Genomic DNA, 22,841 nt, shown 5'->3' on the forward strand with positions numbered 1-22,841 from the left:
TCTATTTATCTCCGAATTTAAAACTACAGAAGGGGATAAACAAAAGACTTACCCCCTCCCACTGTGGGAGATTCTGCACTGAAACCCAAAGGCCAATTAATTCATCAAACCAAAGTCTGAAGAAGAAAAACATTGTTATGAACAGCAAATGACTATAGAAAATGGTTCAAAGCCAGGTATTCTTTGTACTTCTAAATCTACTCTTCTTACTGATAACTATACAACTTAGAAAAAATCGATACTGAAAGTTTCAAACTTAATGGAACAAAGGCATGGTTTTTGTCTGAGTATTCCCCTCCCCTGTTTATTTGTGCTGTAAAATATAATCTCATCTAGTAATGTCCTGAATTGTTAATTATTGTACACTCTTACTGAACAACTGCCACAATTTTCTCCCTTATGTCGTTTGCTTTTCTCCTTTTCTAACATTTTTCCATTATCACTGTTCTATTTTTTTTTCCTCTTCAGATTTCTTAAAAACCATCATTTTCAATGGGCTTGTCATATAAGCATTACTTTCTTTACAATTACATGCACAACTGTTTTAGCCTTCATACTTGGAATATAATAAATAGGATAAATGCACTGCACTTTTTTTTTAGCTCCTTGCTAATTCTTGGTATTGCTGTATTCTAGAATATGTCAAATATGCACACTTACTTAAAACCTTTATGATGCATTTCTGGAGGAAGGGAGGTAGGAAGAAATATTTCAAAATAAGTGATGGCCTTTTGCATTGTTACATCAAAAGGACACATTAAAGGCCGCCATTCTTCTAACATTTCTGCTGTTGCGTCTGCTGGAAAATATCTGGGGGAAAAAAGTTTCCATGTATCTGACCATTGGATTAAAACACTCATAAATGAATGATAGAAAGGGGAGAAAGGGCTTAGAGAATTAGCACCACTTGCCCCGCACACATGAGTTCCTAAGTTTGTTCCCATCAGCAAAAGAGAAGAGTCTTGTGGGAGAAGAGAATATACTTCATAAGATACCACACTAGAAATGTCAAGGTATCCCACAATAAGTACACGTTTATAAAGACAGAATAAATACTCCACCACACTTAGGAGAAAGTAATTCTTTTCATCTAGCGGACTCTCAGAAAGATGCTTTGAGGTTGAAAAACACTGCTCCTTAAGCTGCCTATAGAATTCAACATGGAAAACATAATTGTGGTTTTGATTTCTTTGTGTTAAGTAACAGCAACTGAAAAATTCTCAGTAAAAATCAAGTCTATGTAGGGATAAATAATCAGTAACAATAAGATAGAGGTACCAGCCCAGGAATCTCTAGGACATTTTAGATGAGTCTCTGGGTACCATGCATCCTCATGGGCCCAAAGGTCCTCCTCATACCAGAGGGGAGTAGGAAGTCATGGTTCTACAGACTCTGATACTCTGCAATTCTATAAAAATGTCAGGAGCATCCTTGCAATTTAAAGACTTAAAATCCTAAGACTCTCTCTCTCACACACACAGAAAATGAAGGTACATGATTTAAAGAGGCCACATGTAAATTGTTAAGTGCATCTAAAAAGGTATAATAAAAAATGGGGGAGGGGAGGGTTGAGGGCGGGGAGGAGGTGCGTACTTATAATACTAGCACTAAGAGATGGAGGTAGTATGGCCAGGAGTTCAAAGTCAACATGGGAACTTGAGACACTATTTCTACTTCTCAATCAACCAATCAATATGATGTATAAAGTACTATATCTGAGAAATTTGGATTCTTCCCAAAGAAGTCAACTTATACATTTGACCCATATAACCTATCATATTTTCATAAACCTTTGTTAACTTAAAAAGCATACTTTATTATTTTATATGAAAAATAACATTACATTTCTATTAACACTTCTATTGAGTTTACCAAGCAATTTGTGCCAGGTACTAATGTAGCAAATTGCAATTTAAAACAAAACCATCATCAATGAATTATGTTCTACCTTCAAGGACCTTATATATCAAATTTCTTTTCCTAATTTTTCAGTCAGTTATTAGCAAAGTAATACTAATTAAAAACTTAAAGGTCAATGAAATGGCTCAGCAGTTACTTGCCATGCAAACCTGACAATCTGAGTTTAATCCCTGGAACCCAGGTAAGATGGAAGGGCAAAAACATATTTCATAACATCGTCCTCTGGTCTCTACTCATGTGCCAAGGTGCATCTCTCTCTCTCTTTCTCTCTCTCTCTCTCTCTCTCTCTCTCTCTCTCTCTCTCTCTCTCTCTCTCTCTCTCACACACACACACACACACACACACACACACACAATAAATTAACTTTTTAAAAAAGAAGTAAAAATTCAATCAGGAGCTAGGAATACTGTGTTGTGCTCAATGACTAGCACTACAAGATCAGAAACTACTTATACCTTTAACTTCCTCTTCAAAGTACACTAAAGATGGGGGAAGGCCCACAAGTAAACAAGAGGCTTTATAAATTGAGAACTACTTACGGTCGGCAGCTTTTCACGAGTGTTTTGAGAACATTTTCTACAGAACTGGAGGGAAAAAAGCCATTTAATAAATTACATTGGGGTATTTAAAGAACACAGCTAATTCTAAATCCCATATCTCAGAGATACATACATCCAGATATTATATGTTTACATGTAATAACTAAACCTTCTCTTTGCTATAGACAGAATTACAAGGATAATCTACCTAGACTTCTTAATCTGCTTTTTCCTCTGCCCTAATTTTGCTCATTTTTTTTTTTTTTTTACGATAAATAAATGGAAGAAAACATTATACTGGAAAAAGAATAAATCCCTTTTAGTCTTTACAAAGTAGGTAACAATGGCCATATTTAACACAAAGTAAGCCCAATGGCTGAAAATTCTAAATAGTAATTTTTACTATAGTACTTTTACATCAAAATATAAACTAGAATATAATGAAATAACGGTGTGCTTCTACCAGCAACTGGTATAAGTCTTGTCAATCAACTTAAGAGTTATTTAACCTTCCAATGCATTTTACTGCTAGTAACAATTATTAAAAATAACCATCTGTTTGAACAGCCACTCATAAAATTAGGTGAGCAAAATGAACAACACACATGAATTTCAATGAAAAGGCCATGGATACTGGTTTAAATACATGACCAAAATGGAATGTTTAAGATATCAACTAGACAACAGTTAAAACTGGTCAAATGCAAACAAAACAAAACAAAGGGGTATCATGAACTGAAATTTAAAACAAATCTGTGACTAGTTACAGTATGATAAATACAGATAGAAACAGAAACATGCCCAAAATTCAAGGGCAGGATAGGGGTACTAAGGTTTCAGACATTTTATTATTAACCCTTCTGAAATTCTTCAAGTCCAGAGGTCTGACCATTTTCTCTGAAAGCTTAATTACTAAACTACAAGGAAATGCCAAGGAACAGAATAAAACAAGCTCAGCACAAGCACCCAATACATTGTGTAACTTCAACCTAGAAAGAAAACTGCAATCTTGTTATTAACTAGTTGCTGTAAGCATCATCTTTCACTTTCAAACTCCTGGGGGGGTGGGGATCAGTAAGTAACTCACAGGGTAACTTTTACACTAGAAAACAGAAAATATCAAGAAGCATTGTTCTGATCCCCAGAGAACAGCTCTTTTCTCTCTCACACAAAAAGCCAGACAATTAGGAAATAGTTTACTGGGCATCTAAGTTTACCTAGTGGAAAAAGAGTGAGTGAATATAAACTTTTCTCTAATTACTCCAGGATACCCAATGTGCTTCTATTCTAATAAGGCTGTTCAAATTTGCAGGGATAATTAAACTTCTTTCTGTTTGCTTAAAATACTCAATTAATGCTTTTTATCAGGGGAACAAACAGATGTCTTAGATCTTCTTTCAGTTCAGATTGAAGAACCAGTTAGTAACAAGTTATAGAATCAGGATGTAGGTTTAGAAAGCAGTCCAATTTAAGCTCAGACTTTAAAGGTATCTTTTAAGGAAAAGATACATGACTCTGCCACTTCCTAATGTCTGTGCTCACATTAACTTTCCACTGATTTTACTAGTTTAGTAAACAACTGATTTCAGATTTAAATGTTACAGAAAACCTGCTACTTCTCCTAAGTAATTTCCTACACCAAGAAAGAAACTATTCCAAAAAGCAAGCCATTAAAGACTGCACAGCTAAGTGTTGCCTTCATTCTAGAAACAAGCACAGGAAGTTAATGATAAATAACACCTACTTCTGTAGTAACTTCTTACAGAGTCAAGGGTTGTAGATTGTGATTTCATTCACATAAAGTCAGTTCCAACCCCTTCTTCCACATAAGGCCTGCACCATGGAATTTATGCTCTTTATTCAGAAAAGGGTACAATCTCTCTAACCTGTGATATCTGTATAGTGACCTTTTGTGATTCTTGTAATCTCTCAAGATGAAGGGAACAATGTTTCTGTTTAAAAATAAAATAAAAGGTTAAGGCTAGATGCTACTAGACCACATCTTACTAATTTTTTTTAAAAGAGGGATTGACTAATCACTACATACTTTCCCAATTGTTGGAAATTTATATTACTAAACTGATAAGTCAAACTGCTAATTTTTAAAAAAGGGGTCTTCTACAGAGTGACTAAAAGCTTTGGATGGGGTCTCTCAAACCCCATTTTCTCTTAGAAATGGTATTGTTCACTTAAAAAATAAGGCCATGGAGTACACAGTGCTTCAGTTTGAACCTAAAAGTCAGACAAATCTGAATCTGATTTTGAATTCTAATTCTACTGTTCCTAGGAATGTAATATTACAGCTTAGTACTTTTCATTGTAACAAATAATACCTACCCTCTCATAAAGCTAGTATAAAAATTAGCTGAGATAATATATTGAAAGCTGTTATGTAGTCAAGAATTATTAGGCACCACAGAAAATATCAACAATTTTAAATTCGTATTTTGCAAAAATCATTACACTTTTAATTTCATAGGAATAAAAATTTGTTCTCATTTTGCTTTGACAACAGTTCTGCCTAGCAGCCATGAATTTATGATTCAGGACATCACACACAAATGAGAAATTTCTTTTTAAAGATACAAAAAGTGAATTCTTAAACTCTTGTTCCTGTTTCAGCTCCATGTGAATTTTCTTCTCCACACCCCAATTTCCTCATGATGGCACTAATATACTCTGATTGTACCAGGATTGTACAGAACAAGAAGGTCAACACTTCTGCTTTCAGTTACTAAGACTCAAACTTCAAAATCGTGAAGGTTTTTTTATAGCCTGGTTCTTAGTTTTATGTAGCTATCAAGATAAGATTAACATTATTTTATTTTATTTTTTAAAGAATTGTTTATTTTATGTGTATGGGTGGTTTATATCACTGCATGCCTGGTGCCCATGGATGTCAAAAGACGATATAGGATCCTCTGGGGCTAGAGTTACACACAGATGGTTGTGAGTCGCCATGTGGATACTGGGAATCAAACCCATGTCTTCTGAAAGAAGAGGCGGTGCTCTTAATCACTGAGCCATCTCTCCAGCCCCAAGATTAACTCTTAAGCCCCCAAAACACATAGTATACGATATATTAAAAATAAGAGGCCGGGCGTGGTGGCGCACGCCTTTAATCCCAGCACTCGGGAGGCAGAGCCAGGTGGATCTCTGTGAGTTCGAGGCCAGCCTGGGCTACCAAGTGAGCTCCAGGAAAGGCGCAAAACTACACGGAGAGACCCTGTCTCGAAAAAAAACCAAAAAAAAAAAAAAAAAAAAAAAAAAATAAGAATAAGCCCAGAAGTATTCATAGCCTCAACTGAACTAAAATTTCATGTCAAGGTAATTCTGATTGCTTTTTTCACACATGAATTGGGAAACAGTAACAATGGCACACTCCATCTTTACCTGCCTTGAACTCTTTAATAGTATTTTTTTCCCTAACCAAGTACCAATTTCTTCATGTAGAAGTCAGTTAATTTTACCTTCTTTTTCTCAATCTAAGCTATCTAAGCTAACTCACCTTTAGCCAGTCAAACATTTTCTATCACCCATCTTTCAAAGTATAATATTGTTCAGTTATTAGTCATTTTTTTCATAGTCATTCAGATTATTTCATCAGTTATAAATAAAGTACATCATCAACATGGAGGCAATGTCAGCACTAATTTTTCATTAAAATTAAAGTATTCCTCTAAAATAAAATGTTACTGATATCACATTTCCTTCTCAGGTAAAATTAGTATAATAACTTCTAAATTTGAACAATTTGAACTTTTTTTTTCGAGGCAGGGTTTCTCTGTGTAACAGTTCTAGAACTTGCTTTGTAGACCAGGCTGGCCTCAAACGCACAGAGATCCACCTGCCTCTGTATTAAAGGTATACACCACTACTGCCGGCAATTTGAACTATTTTTAAATATGGGGGGAAGGGAACCCATGGAGACCTGAAGAAGGCATCAGATCCCCTAGACCTTAAGTTACGAGCAGTTGTGAGCTGCCTGACATGGGTGCTAGAAACCTAACCTGGGTCCTCTGGAAAAACAGCACATTCTCTTAATTGCTGAGCCATCTCTCCAGCCTGTGAATATTTTTAATTGCTCTAAAAAGACTGGTTATATTTGTTTTTTGAAAAATCCCAGTAGCAAAAACACAACCCTTGGTAGAAATACTATCAAGAACTTTAACAAAATTCAACTACTTATTCTCTAATTCTTGAATAAAGGTAGAATAGTTTAAAAGTAAATACAATGTTCTTTAAATAGTTTTAGAAATCACTACAAATACCCCATTAATAATCAGTGTTTATTTATGAAATAACTGGTGAAAATGACTTAAGTGACAGGTCACTGGGGAAATTACTTTTATCATTTCATTATCTATCAAATTTTGGATCCAGATCATTCATAAGTAATAAGACACTCCAGAGTCTGGAATGTGTTATTTTTATGTAGTGAATGAGGAAAGGGAAGAATAAAAGATTTAAGTAATCTTAACTATCATAGTAGTAATTTAAATGGCCCTCTGTAAACCAAGTGTGGTGTAATCCCAGCCCTGGGGAAGCAGAGGTAGCAGGACTGTGAGTTTGAGGCTATAAAGCAAGCTCTGTCTCAAAAACAAAGACATCAAAAGCAAATAACTCTTTGATGAATCAATACAGAAAGCCAGGCTAGGGTATATCTCAGTGGTATAACACTTATTAGCAAGTACAAAGCCCTGGGCTCCATCACTAAACCACAAATGGAAGTGGGACAGTGATACAAAGATAATAAAAAACAAGTACCAGGCCTGGTGTGGTGGCAGGACTGCTGGGAGCTGGAGTCCTGCCTGGACTACACAGCAAGATCCTACCCATACCGCCCTAAAAAAAGAAATAACAAACTTTTCCTAGAGGTGTGTTACTATGAAAATAGAGTATACTGCTACATGGTAGCCTTAAAATAATTTATAAAGGAAAAATACTTAAAATTTATTTTTCAAAAGACATCAAGTTGGAAGGCAACATGGGAAGAAAGCTGGGAGTCAGAAAGGAGGAGTGAGGGTGAATTTGATTAACAATACTTTGTGTATAGGGTCCAGTGTGATGGTGCAGGCCTTTAATTCCAGTACTCAGGAGGCAGAGGAAGGTGGACCTGTGTGAGTTAGAGGCCAACCTGGTCTACACAGAGAGCTCCAAGCCAGCCAAGTCTATATAATAAGTAAGACCCTGTCTCAAAAAAACAAAAATCAGGGGCTGGATAGATAGTCAGCAGTTAAGAGCACTGGCTGTGCTTCCAGAGGACCTAAGTTCAATTCCCAGCATCCACATGGCAGCTCACCCCAGCTCCAGAGTTTCTGACACCCTCACCCAGACATACATGCCGGCTAAACACCAATGAACATAAAATTATACATTTTTAAAAAATTGTGTACCTATATAAAATTATCAATGAGTAAAAAATACTATATAAAAAATAACACATAATTTTAAAAACAATTTTTAAATAATTAAGTTATCTAGGTCCAAACTAGTTATTTTTAAGATTAAACCCAGAACCTTGAGCATATGAGACAAGTGTTCTACCTCACACTCACTCCTTCCCAAAACTATTCTTGATGAAAGGAGGTTCACAACCTTGTGTAACTCCAGTCCCAGGGAATCTGACACACCCTCCCCTCCACCAGTACTGCATGCATGCAAGTATTGACTAGATACACGCAGGCAAGACACTGGTACACACAAAATAATAAAATAAGAAATAACTAACTCTCTCTCTCTCTCTCTCTCTCTCTCTCTCCTAAATTAGGGCTGGCAAGATGGCTCAGCAAGTAAAGTGCATGCTTGTAGCACGAATCTTAAAAGGCCTTATTAATAAAAACAAACCCGGAGCCAGGTATTGGGTTAAAGCTGGAAGATCAGAGAAGCAGAACAAGCCACAGCTTTCTCACCTCGCCAATTCCTCAGCTGATCCTGTTTCCTCAGACTGGAAGCCTCTGAGTCCTCATCCAAATGGATCTCAGCCGAACTGCTGCTCAAAAGCCTAAAAGCTTAACCAGCTCTAGTTCCTGGTTTTCACGCCTTATATACCTTTCTGCTTTCTGCCATCACTGCCTGGGATTAAAGGTGTGAGTCACCATGCCTGGCTGTTTCCAGTGTGGCTTTGAACTCACAGAGATCCAGATGGATCTCTGCCTCCCAAGTGATAGGTTTAAAGGCATGTGTGCCACCATTTTCTGGCCTCTATGTCTATCTAGTGACTGTTCTGTCCTCTGACCCCAGATAAGTTTATTAGGATGCACAATATATTGGGGGACACAATATATCACCACACATGCTTCCAAGGCTGATGACTGTAATGGAAAGACCTGACTCTTACAAGTTGTCCTCTAACTATCACATGTATATAAAGGGGGATATGTGTGTATGTATGTGTGTGTGTGTGCATACATACAGTAACTTAAATGTAAACTGTCTCTGTCCACTTGTAAAAGCTCACAAATGCATAATTCTTACAATTTTATTAGCAAAAATAACCTATATCACACTCTGTACATAGAGCATCATTTCATGAAATAAAACTATAACCAAAAAGATCTGTGTGTTTCTTTCTGAAGTAAACAGTATACAAGTTCTTATGTTACTAGTGTCAAACTTATAAACACTTACCTCCATTACAATTTTGTATTTTCTCCTAAATTAAAAACTCTACCAGCACAGGCCAGATGGTACATTCCTTTAGTCCCAGTACCCAAGAGGCAGAGGCAAGCAGATCTCTGAGTTCAAAGCTAGCATGGTCTACATAATGAGTTCCACAATAGACAGGGCAACATAGAGATCTTGTCTTTAAACAAACAAACAAAAAAATTAAAACAACCACCAAAAACCTCTACCAATTACCAACAATCTCAGTACTTGGAACTCTGAGATAGAAGGGAAGGAAGGAGGAGAGAGAGGAGAAAATGTTGATTATCTTTTGCTTTTAAAACAGTATGAAGCACATGGCACTCTAAGCTGTGGTTTTCATAAGGACAAACACACAAGGCACACAGAGTTTTAAGAGCTGAAAGACAGTCAGTTAACAAATGAAGCACTTCTAATTATAAAATGTCACCTAAAAATAGTATGTGCATAGGCGGTCAAATGACAAAGCTGTTTTAAATATGTCAAAATACATGTAAGATAGAAATACTGGAAATAATCAAATTGAAGAAAGCAAGTCAATAAAATGACTCCTTCTAAGTTAAAGGGTATTAAGGAATAAAACACTTGTAAAAGGTAATCACTCTATTTCTTGACTATGAAAGTTTAAAGCACAGCTTGCTGCATTACTGTGTCAAAACTGTTCCCTCTTAGAAATTCAGCAGATACAGAAGTGCTGGGAAGAATGAAGAGGTCCAAGGACCACTATAAGCAATGCTATGTGACTTGCTGGTTTCTCTAGCATTTCTGCTCAAGAGCCAAGAACAATAGTGTTCAACTCAAGGTAAGCTTGGGAGGAAGCTCAAGAACTAAAGAACTAAGTATTGCAAAACTGAATTTAAAATTTTTAATTTTTATACTATTCCTTTGTTTTAGAGACAGCTGCCTCCCCAGTGCTGGGATAAAAGCTGTGTCCCATTCACCTAGCTTTTCGAAACTGAATTCCCTAAGGAGAAGCAAAGTAACAAATCAATGGCACACTTTACAATGTATTCAATGAAAGTACAAGTACACAAACCTATGTGTCAATCACTCTGGGTCACTGGCTCAATTAGTTCACCTTTCTAAGAGCATCAATTTTAGTCTGAGGCATACATGGAGAAAAACTGCTGCTTGTAAAAAGTACTACCTAATAAACCTAGTACAGATAGAAATATGTAAAAATTAAAAAAAAAAAACACCAAAAAAACCCGTAAACTTCACAAAATACCTCTCATACTTTATCTCAGAGCCCTGGGAACATGGAAAGTGATATTAAGTGAAAAGAAGACCTGATACAGGGAAAAGGCTCATGGCCTGGAAAAAATCAAAAAACAGGAAAAAAGAAGGTATGATTCTCAAAGCAAAAAACCTGCTAGGTATAGTGCCATATGTCTTAAATTCTGGGGAGGCTGAGGCAGGTGGAATGCTGTGAGTCAGTGAACCACATACAGATAACATAGGGTGGGCTGGATAGTATAGTTCAGTGTGTGTGTTGGAAAGGGGTGAAGACCCAGTGTTTCACACATGATAAGCATGTGCTCCACCAGAATAATCCCCAATCTCAAAGGAAATTTTTAATGATTTTTTAAAAAGATTTATTTTTATTATTTTTAAATGTGTATGTGTGGGTGTAGGGAGGGATTTGAGTAAGTGCAGGTGCCTATGAATGGCAGAGACATCCATTCTCCCTGGAGATGGTGTTACAGGTCACTGTGAGTGGCCCAACATGGATACTGGTGACCACAGAACCAAACTTGAATTCTCTGCAAAGAACAGCATGTATTCTTCATCCCTGAGCTATCTCTCCAGCACACCATTGGTCACTCTTAAAGTAAATGATTGAAGAGAGCCTAAACAATCTTTAGTGGTCAAAAGCCAGGTATATTAAATACCCAACAATTTGTGAATTACTCCAAGAAAACAACAACAAAAAATGTAATGGTGGTACACTCCTATAATCCCAGCACTGAGGAAAAAGAAATACGACTAAAGCAACTGATTTCTTTTTCAATCTGAATATCCAGTGGAACATATGAAAATTTTATAAGTAACAATGTTTTGTTGTTGTTTTTAAAGACCGGTTTTTGCTTTTTATCCTCGGATGACTTTCAACGTACTATGCAGCCTAAGATGGCCTCAAACTCATGGCAAACCTCCTGCCTCAGTCTTTTGAGTGCTGGAATTAGATGTATGAATGATGATACTCAGTTTATTTTAACAGTTTTATAATCAAATCATTAATCTGGCAATTGGTAGAGGCATGGAATCAAGCCAGGCAGAGGTTGTAGCTCAGTTGGTAAGAGCACATGAATAGCAGGCCAAGGCCCAAGGTTCAGTCTCCAGCAACTCTCTCTCACACTCTGGTACACAAGCTTCATATTACTGGCATTCTTATACAACATGGCAAGGAACAAAACACATCAACACAGAAATTATACAGAGACCAGCACTAGAAAAATGGGGGCGAATGATCTAGAGCTCAAGGCTAGTAGTAGTCTTGGTTCCAGAGTGAAACTGAGATCTTATCTTGAAAAGACAACACTAGACAAGACATGGATGACTTTCTTTTCTTTCTTTCTTTCTTTCTTCCTTCCTCCCCCCCCCCTCTCTCTCTTTGCTATTGTTGAAACAGGATTTCACTATGTAGTCCTGGCTGCCTGGAACTCACAGAGATCTGCCTGCCATACCCATACCCAGCTAGGCATTATTGCTTTGAGCACTGAGTGCCAAACTTCAATTTTACTGATAATCTCCCTAGAAGCCTACTGAATATTCTCTATAGCTTTACATATTCCTTTTCCCTAGTCACCCTTTGCTTCTAGGTAATGTCTGCTGTGGTATTCTTTATCTAAGCCCCAATATTTATTTAATGTCAAAAGTTCCTTTTTTTTTACATTTCTTTGTTTAGTTTTATTTTATTTTTGTTTTTTGAGATAAGAGTCTCATTATGTAGCTTAACTTTCCTGGAACTTACTTTATAGACCAGGCTGGTCCTGTAACTCAGCTCCACCTGCCTCTGCCTTCCAAGTGCTGGGATTAAAGGTATGTGCTACCATGCCCAGTTTTACAGACTTATTTTTATTTCATGAGTGTTTTGCCTGTGTTCATGTAAGTACATGTGTGTTCAGTGTTCTAAGAGGCCAGAATAACCTGTCAGATCCCCTGGAGCCTGTTATACGAGACAGTGAGCTGCCTGAGATAGTGGGTGGTGAGAATCAAACTCAGGTCGTCTATAAGAGCAGCCAATGATCTCAACTACTGTGCTATCTTTCCAGTCCTTATATTTCTTGCATAAAATATTTGATCTTTTCTTTTTAAAATCCAAACAAACTCATATTGAATAGATGCAAAAGCTGAGTATCATATATTTTGTTGTAATAACATCTGCATATTTGAAACTCATTTTATAATTATTTCTCTTTTAAGATTAAAGTGCTATTTATATCTTAATCATTTTTAAAGTTATTATTATTGTAGATGTGTCCATGATGTGGGAATAGGAGACGACTCTGTGGAGTCAGTTCACTCCTTTCACCTTTAGACAAGGCTCCAGAAATCAAACTCCAGTCACTGTGCTAGCACAGCTCACCAAGCACCTTTCTTCACTGAGCCAGCGGCTCCAAAGTACTGTTTCTATTTGTTTTTGTCACTGAGTATAAAGAATGAATATGGTGTTTAGTGCTAGAGATTAAGACTGGGGCCTTACAAGTGCTAAGCACACATTTAACACTAAACTATAATTTCATCCTTAATATTACTGGTAAATACAATTTTAGTATAATTACAAAAACTAGCATACAACCAATTATAGTTTAGACACTGATTGATATAAACCACTGTCTCAGGCATGCTAGGCATGTTCTTCACCACTGAGCAAAGAGTTCAGTAGAATAACAGCATCTCTTTAAAACAACAGCCACTGGCTGGGCCAAAGAGATGGCTCAGAGGTTTGAAGCACTTGTTGCTCTTCCAGAGGACCCAGGCTTGATTTCCAGCACTCAAATGGTGGCTCACAATCATCCATAACTCCAGTTCTAAGTAATCTGACACCCTCTTCTGAGTGTTCTGGACACCAGGCATACACATGGTGAACATACATAGATGAATATTTAAAAGTTAAAAAAAAAAAGCCACTGATGAATCTTTAAAGGAGGAGGATTTCCACAAGACCATGGAAGATGTAATGCTTCAGAAAAAAAACATAGTAAGGATGCTACAAAGATTATAGGCTGAAACACAAGCACCAAATGTACTAGCATAAAATCTCTAGGCAAATAGCTGGTATGACTAAAGCAAAAAGTCATGGGCATTCACTATTGACCATCTTAAGGCTTTAAAAGAAGTGGCTTCCTTTGCACAGGTACACCTGTCCTGGCAAGAAGCAAGACGTCTGTTTATAAAGCACCAAGAAATGACACAATGAGAAACAACAACAACAACAACAAAAATCTGTCTTTTCCCTACCATTCATCTACCAACAACTTTCAGAGCAGAAGAATTTCAGAAAGGCAACTAATCTGAACACAAATAACAGGTCACAGAAATCTGTCAAACAGTAATGCCAGTCAAAAATTCCTGAAGTTACTACATGAAGGCTCAGTTCATCTAATCCATGCCACACTTTTCCCACAGAAGTAACACTCAAAAGGCATCTTTAAAATGCTTTCCCAGAAAATTGTCCTAACAATAATTTTTTAAAAGCCTATTTGTACACAATACCATTCACCCTCATGATGAATTTTAGTCTGTCTATGGTTGGAATTTTTCCTTATTTTAACACATGAAATCTCAAGGAGAGAATGATTCCTGACACTCTACCTGCACCACTTGCCCAAAATCCAACTAAGGCCTCAATTCACTACTGCCTGTAGTCATTTTTAACTCTTCTTCACCATTAAATCTATAATGTAAAAAGTTTCTTAAAAATCTGCCATTTGCAGTCACAGGCAAGAAGTTCAGACTGTTGACCTAAGAGAAGCCTTAGATCCAGTGCAACTTTCACCATGTCTAAGACAGTAAAAGAAACCACACAAGTCTTTAAATTTTTAATTTATGAAAGAAACAAGTTGATACAGACAGATAAAACAGTGTTCTTCAGGAAGTTAGTACATATGTATGACAAATCATTCTAGACTGTTAACAGGAAACAGCTAATAAAATCTAAAGAACAAGACAGGTGGGGTACTTATGCCTACAACCCCAGTATTTGGAAGGTGAAACAAGAGAATTACAAGGCCAAGGCTAGCCTGTGCTATCAAGAATCTGAAGTCAGACTAGCTACCTAACAAGAACCTGCCTTTAAAAATTAATTTTTAGGCCAGGCGGTGGTAGTGCACACATTTAATCTCAGCACTCAGGAGTCAGAGGCAGACGAATCTCTGTAAATTCAAGCCCAGCCCAGTCTATAGAGCTAGTTCTAGGATAGCCAAGGATACACAAAAAAATCCTATCTCAAAAGACCAATAATAGTAATAATAATTTTTTTTTTTTTTTTTTTTTTTTTTTTTTTTTTTTGGTTTTTCAAGACAGGGTTTCTCTGTGTAGCTTTGCACCTTTCCTGGAACTCACTTGGTAGCCCAGGCTGGCCTCGAACTCACAGAGATCCGCCTGGCTCTGCCTCCCGAGTGCTGGGATTAAAGGCGTGCACCACCACCACCACCACCACCACCACCACCACCACCACCCGGTAGTAATAATAATTTTAATTACTAAAAATATTTAAAACAGTTTAAGCCAAATTTGCAAAGTCTGTGAATATTAAAAGTTAGGAAGAAAAGTGATCACAATTAGACAAAACCCTGTCAATAGAAATGATACTGAACTGTCAAGTCTGAGATCACTATTAGCACAAAGAGGCAAATGATCATAGTATACTTTGCACATTCAAAATAAATACAAAATTTATACAAATTAGGTCTTGAAGAGTCATGGTATATATGTAAGGAACCAATAATCAGCAAGACAGCTATAGTTCTAAACATTAGAAGGAAATTACAAAAACTAAGGAATGACTTTTGAATAGTTTATACCCTAAATGTAGTCAATTAGTAAAACTGGTACTTTGTCCAGGCATGTGGAACAACGCAGTAAACCCAGCTCTTGGGAGGCTGAGCAGGAGGACCATGCATTCATGTTTATTTTTTTTGTTGTGGAGGTGGGAAGACCTGATTTCTTTAACTGTTTATAGTGAATGTCGTGTGGAATATGCAAGGCTCCTTATCTTAAAGCATTTACTTTACTTAATGAATTAAAATATATAAAAAGCCAGGTTGGGAGGGAGACTGTTGAGAGAGAGTTCAATGGTTAAGAGCACTTGAAGCTCTTGTAGAGGACCCAGTCCAATTCCTAGAACCAACATGGCAGCTTACAACAAACTGCAGCCCCAGTTCCAAGAGAGCCAATGCCTTTTTCTGGCCTCCGAAGGCTGCTGAACATATGTAGTGCACATGAACTCATACAATCACACACAAACATGCACAATGAAAATAAGTAACTTTTTGAGAAAAAACCAAACAGCAGATAACTATTACATCTAATAACAAAAGAATGATTAGAAGTATGGTGACATCAACTATCAGAGACATATTGGCGGAAAAGCTTTGAGGAAGAAATAGATTCAAATTGTTTCAAAACGGTAAAGGCAAATTATGCAGAAATGAGCACATTAAAATATGGATTTGCATCAAGCAGTGGTGCACATCCTTAATCCTAGGACTTGGGAGGCAGAGGCAGGTGGATCTTGGTGAGTTCAAAGCAGACCTGGTCTACATACATAGTGGGTTCCAGAACAGCCAGAACTATTCAGAGAGACCTCATCTCAAAACACATAAAAATAAAATAAAATAAACAACAAAAAGTATTTGCTTGTTTATTTAAAATAACCCATTTTCTTCCATTGTATTTAATCCCCTAAAAGTCACACATGGACCCAAAGAAGTATTTGAACAGAAATACTGCTGTGGGATGTCTTTCTGTATGCTGTGAATATGTTACTGCCATTGGCTAATAAATAAAGCTGCTTTGGCCTATGGCAAGGCAGCTTAGAGGCAGGCAGGAAATCCAAGAACAGAGATAAGAAAGAAGAAAGGCAGAGGCAGAGGAGATGCCAGACTGCCATCCTAAGAGCAACATGTAATGGGATGCAGGTAAAGCCACAGAACACATGGTGATACATAGATAGTTAGGGGTTGAGTTAAACTATAAGAGCTAGCTAGCAAGAAGCCTGCCATAGGCCATACAGTTGATAATTAATATTAAGCCTCTGAATAATTATTTTATAAGTGGCTACGGGACCACGGGGCCAAGTGGGACCTGAGAAACTTCTGCTACAAAATACTTACTTAGGAAATGAATTTAATCCCAGGTGTTCTGTCTTGGAATATAATATTTTTTCCACCATATCATAAAGTGGTCTCCAAGGTAACTCTAAATCATCTCTTGAGAGAAGTTCCTTTTTCCTAATTAAAAAGAAATATAAATATATGAAATCATTTATTCAGATACATGGTTATTAAGTATACTGCACAGAGAGGACAGCTAATTAGTGTATTTTGCCTGTCTCTACCCATAGCCACTCACTGTTAGAATAAACACTAAGTAAGAACTTGGCACTCCTCAACAAAAAGCAGTGCCTATTAAAGAAAGCATTTAAACTTGTGCCACCATTACTGTAGATGAATTTCATACTTTTCTTATATGTGTATTTTGCCTGCACATGTGTATGTATTCCACATGTATACTCTCAAAGAAGATGTGGGATCCCCTGGAACTGGAGTTACAGATGATTGTGAGCTGTCATGTGGGTACTGGGAAGCAAATTCAGGTCATTTGAAAGAGCAACAAATGCTCTTATCCACCACTGATGCATCTTTCCAGCTCCCAAATTTCATGCTTTGCTGTACCATGTGTATGGATGGTACTTAATGTTTCTAACCTTTGCTGGGTACAAGGATAGTTTATACCCCATGGAGCAAATAATTACCATAAATAAAACAATCTAACCATCTATAGTTGAGCATGTACAATTAAAAGTTTCACAGAGAAAATAAATGTTTAAATCAATACCAATTAAACTTTGGGTAACTGTTCTGTTCATTTCCCAAAATTCATTCTTAATCCATTAAACCTTAAAAAAACAAAATCTCACCAGGAATAACAGAAAGTAGACTTACTTTAATAAATTGATCAAGAGACGGGCAAATCCCTGCATCATGCTGATTTCAAGTTTTGGAATTGATACCAGCTCGTACAATAACTTAATAAAAAGAACATGATCTTCTTTGCTAAATTTTCTCCCATAAAGTCGGATATACCTGCAAAAGGGAAACAAAGCCTTTAAAAACAGGTCCAGTCACTCATGCTCCTTACTATATCACCTATACTAACTGAGCTATGAGAGCAAGCTGATATTGCATGGAGTGATAGAAGACATACTATATGTGTGGCCTGCAGAAGTAGAATGGTAGCTGACAATTGTTAGAAAGTGGGGATAGGGTTTGAGACCTGCAAGATGAAAACATTGCAGAGACCTATTGATGTACAAATAGTTAACACACCTTCACCAGTCACTTAAATACTAATGGTCAAAAGGAGTCAGGCATGGTGGTGCATGTCTACAACACCAGCACTACAATACCAGCGCTGGGTAAGTGATGGGGGATCAGGAATTCAAGGCCAGTCTGGATTATATGAGAGATCCTGCCACAAAAGAACTCCTGCCTGCAAAGTGTTACGAGGGTAAATTTATGATGCACATAAAAGAGGAAAGAAAAAAAAGCCAAACATGATATGATGATTTTAAATACTTAATTTTAAATACTACTAAGCATTTTATATTTACACAAAAGAATTACTCTGTACTTTAGTCAACACATTATAAACATTTTATAATAAAGCCAAATTAGAACACTGTTGTTTTATAGGATCACATCTCCAACACTGGAATTGAATTTAATGCCTGACACATTCTACCACTGAGCTCCAAACCCCTACCAGTTGTGGTACCCCATAATCCCAGCGGTAAAAGGCAGAAGCCAAAAGTTCACAGCCAGTCTGGTTAACAGAGTGAGTTCCAAACCAGCAAAGGCTGCATAGTGACATCCACTCTCAAAAAATAATAAAAAATAAGCTAATAGTTCATCTCAAAATACATACTCAGTTTTTAACTTAGAAAGGCCATATTATCAAAAGTTCTGGCAATAAGCAAGCTTAAGAGTAAAAAGAATGTTCATGTCTTTTGCTCTCTCTTTTAGGCAGGTTCTATACAGACCTAACTGGTCTGAAGCTCAGGGTGGTCTGAAACTCACGGAGACCCATTGTGAGAGCCAAAGTTATATTTTAAGTTTAATTACTGTACATAAAAGATCCACAAAACAAAAATGTCTCGCACATATAAGTCCCTTATGGCTACCTTGTTATGACCATCTTGTAATGTCTACCTTGCAACCATGTCTTTGTTTCGGGAGGGACTAACTTATTATGCTTATGCTCTACTACTGTAACCCCGCCTATTTTGCCCCCCAAACCCCCCATTTGGGAACCTAGCCCTGAGCTGTAAAAGCCTTCTCTTCCTCATATCCAGTGCTTAACTCTCAAACCCCGCCTTGGGGGAGGCAGCCTGTGTACACAATTAAAAAAGCTTGCTTTAATTAATTGCTTGCTTTAATTTGGGGATCAGTGGTCTTTCTCTTCCCATCTTTGGGATTAACATAATAAGTCACATGTTTCCACCTCCCTAAACAAGTTTGGTTGACCCAGCTCCACCAGATGTGCTTGATCACATGTTAATGGAGGTTAATAGGCAGGAAGTACATCAGGATATATGCTTGCCCCCAAATGGACGAAGGCAGGAGGTACACAGTCTTATGGGTTTGCCTTCATAAGCACCTGGCCAATGTAGCTCATGGTCATATTCTGGGAACTCCAGAATGGACCTGGCCAGAGTCCATCACCTTGGCCATTATTTTAATTAAAGCTTGCTTCAAATTTGACTCAAAACTGTGGTAGTGGTCTTATTCTCATAAGGTGGAATTAACCTTTTCTGGAGGCCCCAGTGAAATTTAGACCACCCACCCAAATTCTAAAAGCTGGACCTTCGTTCCAGAACTCCAGGACCAGAGGTGAGGGCCGTCTCAGGAGGCATGTACCTTGAGACGCCCCAAGGCTCTGAAGTGTGACTTTGATTTCACGGACTATTGGAATGAACTGCCATGCTGAGAAAAGTAGCAAGCATCTACTGAGGTCTGGTGAGTAATAAGCTGATCTGTCCTGTGGAATCAAAAGCTGGGATGTGGAAGGGGCTCAACAGGGCCAAGATGCCACTCACCGCCTGGTTCTGATCGTTTGCCTGTGTTTTACATGTGCAGATGGGTCTGTGTTTTCTGGTTTGTGTACAAGCTTTGTTGCAAACATGGGGGCCTAGACTGATACATGCTCAGTTGAATGTGTGAATATATGGGGGCCAACCCATGTTTTGTTACTGACTGATCTCCTTTGAGTGTATGAGCTTTCTGTGTTTTGTGCTGCCACCGCATGCCACCAGCTACCACTTGCCATGGCTGTTTTGAAGGCCAGAGCTCAGAATTTATCTATGAGCTTTCTGGTCACTGGATTTAGGTTAGCAGGGATTCAAATATCTTTTGGGTGTGGATAACATTAGAATATACTTTATTGAAAAGCTGGCTCTAGAGTTGTGTTATGTCCTGTGTCAGGGAAAAGAGAGTAAGCAGGACAGCTTAAAAAAAAAAAACTATGCAGAGTAATCTTAAAGAAACCTTGTGGCATGACTCCATTTTGGGATATAAGCAACATGTGGCTTGCCGCCATCTTTGCTAAGGGTTGGAGAGCATGAATGTCATGTGATTTCACCATAATCTTGATTAAAGGTGACCATATGGTATAAACCAAACAAGGAGGCAACAAGTCTCCAGGATATTTTTGATTAGGATTGATTTTTGTAGGATAAATCCTGTCCTGAAAACAAGGTTTATGAAAGATAAGATTTAAAAACAATGCTTGTTTGTTTAAGAATGTATTAAAACTGCATCTTCATGCATTCATATATAGGAATATACCTTACACTGGCAGCCAAACTTTGTAATATAAGAGTCACCCAAGTGGTTTTGGTTTTAAAGACACAAAGAAGTCATGGAGACCAGCTGAGACTTGCCACTGTGTGGTAGGGCTAAGTTCCAAAGGAGAGCCCACAAGAAGAACCGTAGCAGTTTTGGAGATGACCATGCCATGTATGTGATAGTCACCAGAAACATCAACCACAATGAAATGGAGACATGCTGTGTATGCTGCAGAGGGTGAGGCCAGAGAGGTGACCCAGAGTATTGTGAGTGAATCCCACACAATGAGCATTAGGTTGTTGGCACTGTGAGAGGTTGGTTATGCCCTGTTTTGTCTCTCTTAAAAAAAAAAAAAAAAAAAAGAAAGAAAAAGAAAGGTATTTTTTACTTTTAATAATGCAGGAGTACAAGACACAGTTGAGAGATTTTGTGGTTTTTTTGAAAAATCTGAAAAACTGGATTTGTTTTGTTTTTCAAGACAGGGTTTCTTTGCATAACAGCTCTGGCCATCCTGGAACTCACTTTGTAGACCAGGCTGGCCTCAAACTCACTGAGATCTGCCTGTCAAAAAGTAGGTATTTTTTAAGAAACAGCTTTCTAAAATATTTAAGTTCATAAAATGCTTTATATTATTAATATGTGATCTTAAACATAAATAAAGAGCTAAAGAGTTAGGGCCACAACTATGAGCACTGAACACTAAACACCAGAAGCTGGGATAGTCCTATCTTATGATGCAGCAAGACAATGACCTAAGCAGTCTCACAAAAGCAGTCTGGAAAAGAGCTTTGAAGCAATGGTTCTCAATCTATGGTTCACAACACTTGGGGGTCGAAAGACCCTTTCACAGGGGTAGCTTAAAACTGTCTCCTTACACTGTGATTCATAATAGCAAATTGCAGTTGTGAAATAGCAAAGAGAATAGTATTAAGATTGGCAGTCACCACAACATAGGAAACTGTGTTGAAGGGGCACAGCATTACAAAGGTTGAAAACTACCAGCTTAAAGAATGTCTCTCCATACCTAAGGTCTATTCAGACTAAAGAATGTATGTGTAGCCTCCTTGTCTTTGCTAATTAAGCTTTAGCTATTTTGATAAACTGAGTCATATAAGAAACTTGTTATATTCTGTAATAGTGCACTATGAAAGGACCAGGAAAGTAAAGTTGATAGTCTCCCATGGACTGTTACTTATGATTAAAAGTTTTACTTTGATACTAAAAAAGGTTCAATTCAGAAATTTTTTTTGAATGGTTAAACCTAACAGGAATAAAGCTACAAAATCCTAATCTTATAAAAAGCTACTAACTTATTGTAAACTGTTAAAGGTAATTAAAATATGCAAGTTAATAATAAGTCACCTTATAAATGATCAAAATTCTTTAATTTTCAGAACTACGCTTATTGTCATGCTAATTTTATTTACACATGCTAAGCTTATTTACACAAATGAGCTTTATTTAGCCTCCTGTATGTTTTCAACCAAATAACTAAAAACAAGTGAAGTTTGTTTAGCTCAGATATACTTAATAGATAATGGTCTTCAATCTTGTCAAGAGATCTTCTGAAGATAGCATTTTAAAAGTTTAATGGAAAAAGCTTACTCTACAAAGGCCCTAGCTCTCAGCAGTGACTGCAAGGTCTCCAAAGTAGACAGATGGGGCAATGACCATCCTCCTGGATTGTGGTGATGCTAAACACTGAGCATAAATGCCTCAATGCCTCACCCACTGGCAGGACCCTGCCCAAACAGTAGACAAGCAAGACACTGGGAAGGTTGATTACCCCACTTTGCCTAAACAAAGTAAGGTCAATCCCTAAGTCCTTCCTCTACAGAAAAGCTTCTCAGGTTTTCCAGGCCTGGTATTCTAAGACTGATGTTGCCCAGGGACCTCTGCCCCAATGAAGCCACTGAGACCATGGGAGCAGAGAGTAATCATCTAAGGTGTGGGTAAGTCTGTCATTTAAATTGATACACAGGACATCTGTACTATACTGCCTACTATGATTTATCCTTCTCTGATCTCTGATGGCATTGACAGCTAGGCAAACTGTAGCTTAGTTTAACAGCAGCAAGCAATGAGCTCTTTCCTCATGGCTGCAGCCACCTTGTTAGTTCATTTCATATGCAATAATCAAGGCTTGCTTTTCCTAGAGCTACTAGGTCTCCTGCCAAGAAAGGCAGACAGGTTTGTCTTGATAAGAGGCTTCATATTATAGGATAAACAGATTTCACATGTAACTTACTGTTCCTTTATTCAAAACTTGCTTTGCAAAGACTGTTCTCAGTAACAACTACTGATGTCTCTGGTAAATGATTAGATGGAAAGAAAAAGGTTTAAAGTCTATTCAGGTTTTGAGGGTCTAAGAAAATGTTATAAGGTACATAAAGGTCTGAGGATGTGAAAGCTTAAGTAAGTTCTGATGGTCTAAGATAATGAATGATGTAAGATGTGTAAATGCAGCTGTAAAGGTATAAGAAAATGTTGTGAGGTTTTTTTTGGTTTTTTGGTTTGTTTTGTTTTTTGTTTTTTGAGACAGGGTTTCTCTGTGTAGCTTTGGCACCTTTCCTGGAACTCACTTGGTAGCCCAGGCTGGCCTCAAACTCACAGAGATCCTCCTGGCTCTGCCTCCCCAGTGCTGGGATTAAAGGCGTGTGCCAC

At 37.5% G+C, this 22,841-nt stretch overlaps 1 protein-coding gene across 4 annotated transcripts in view; it reads right to left on the minus strand.

Moving 5' to 3' along the window:
- Window positions 1-22,841, minus strand: part of Psme4 (proteasome activator subunit 4) — a 132,487-nt gene that overhangs the window by 87,374 nt on the left and 22,272 nt on the right. The window contains exons 2-7 of one of the 4 annotated variants that reach the window (XM_037208900.1): window positions 17,277-17,417; window positions 16,446-16,562; window positions 4,347-4,412; window positions 2,461-2,505; window positions 661-810; window positions 53-116 (exon numbers count right to left, since the gene is read on the minus strand). In XM_037208900.1, the coding sequence (XP_037064795.1) occupies window positions 53-116; window positions 661-810; window positions 2,461-2,505; window positions 4,347-4,412; window positions 16,446-16,562; window positions 17,277-17,417 (583 nt within the window). The remainder of the gene's footprint in view (window positions 1-52; window positions 117-660; window positions 811-2,460; window positions 2,506-4,346; window positions 4,413-16,445; window positions 16,563-17,276; window positions 17,418-22,841) is intronic. The other 3 variants (XM_028860872.2, XM_037208901.1, XM_037208902.1) reach the window with 3 other exon arrangements.

Source organism: Peromyscus leucopus, chromosome 10, assembly GCF_004664715.2.
Source record: "Peromyscus leucopus breed LL Stock chromosome 10, UCI_PerLeu_2.1, whole genome shotgun sequence".
NCBI classification, from domain to species: domain Eukaryota; kingdom Metazoa; phylum Chordata; class Mammalia; order Rodentia; family Cricetidae; genus Peromyscus; species Peromyscus leucopus.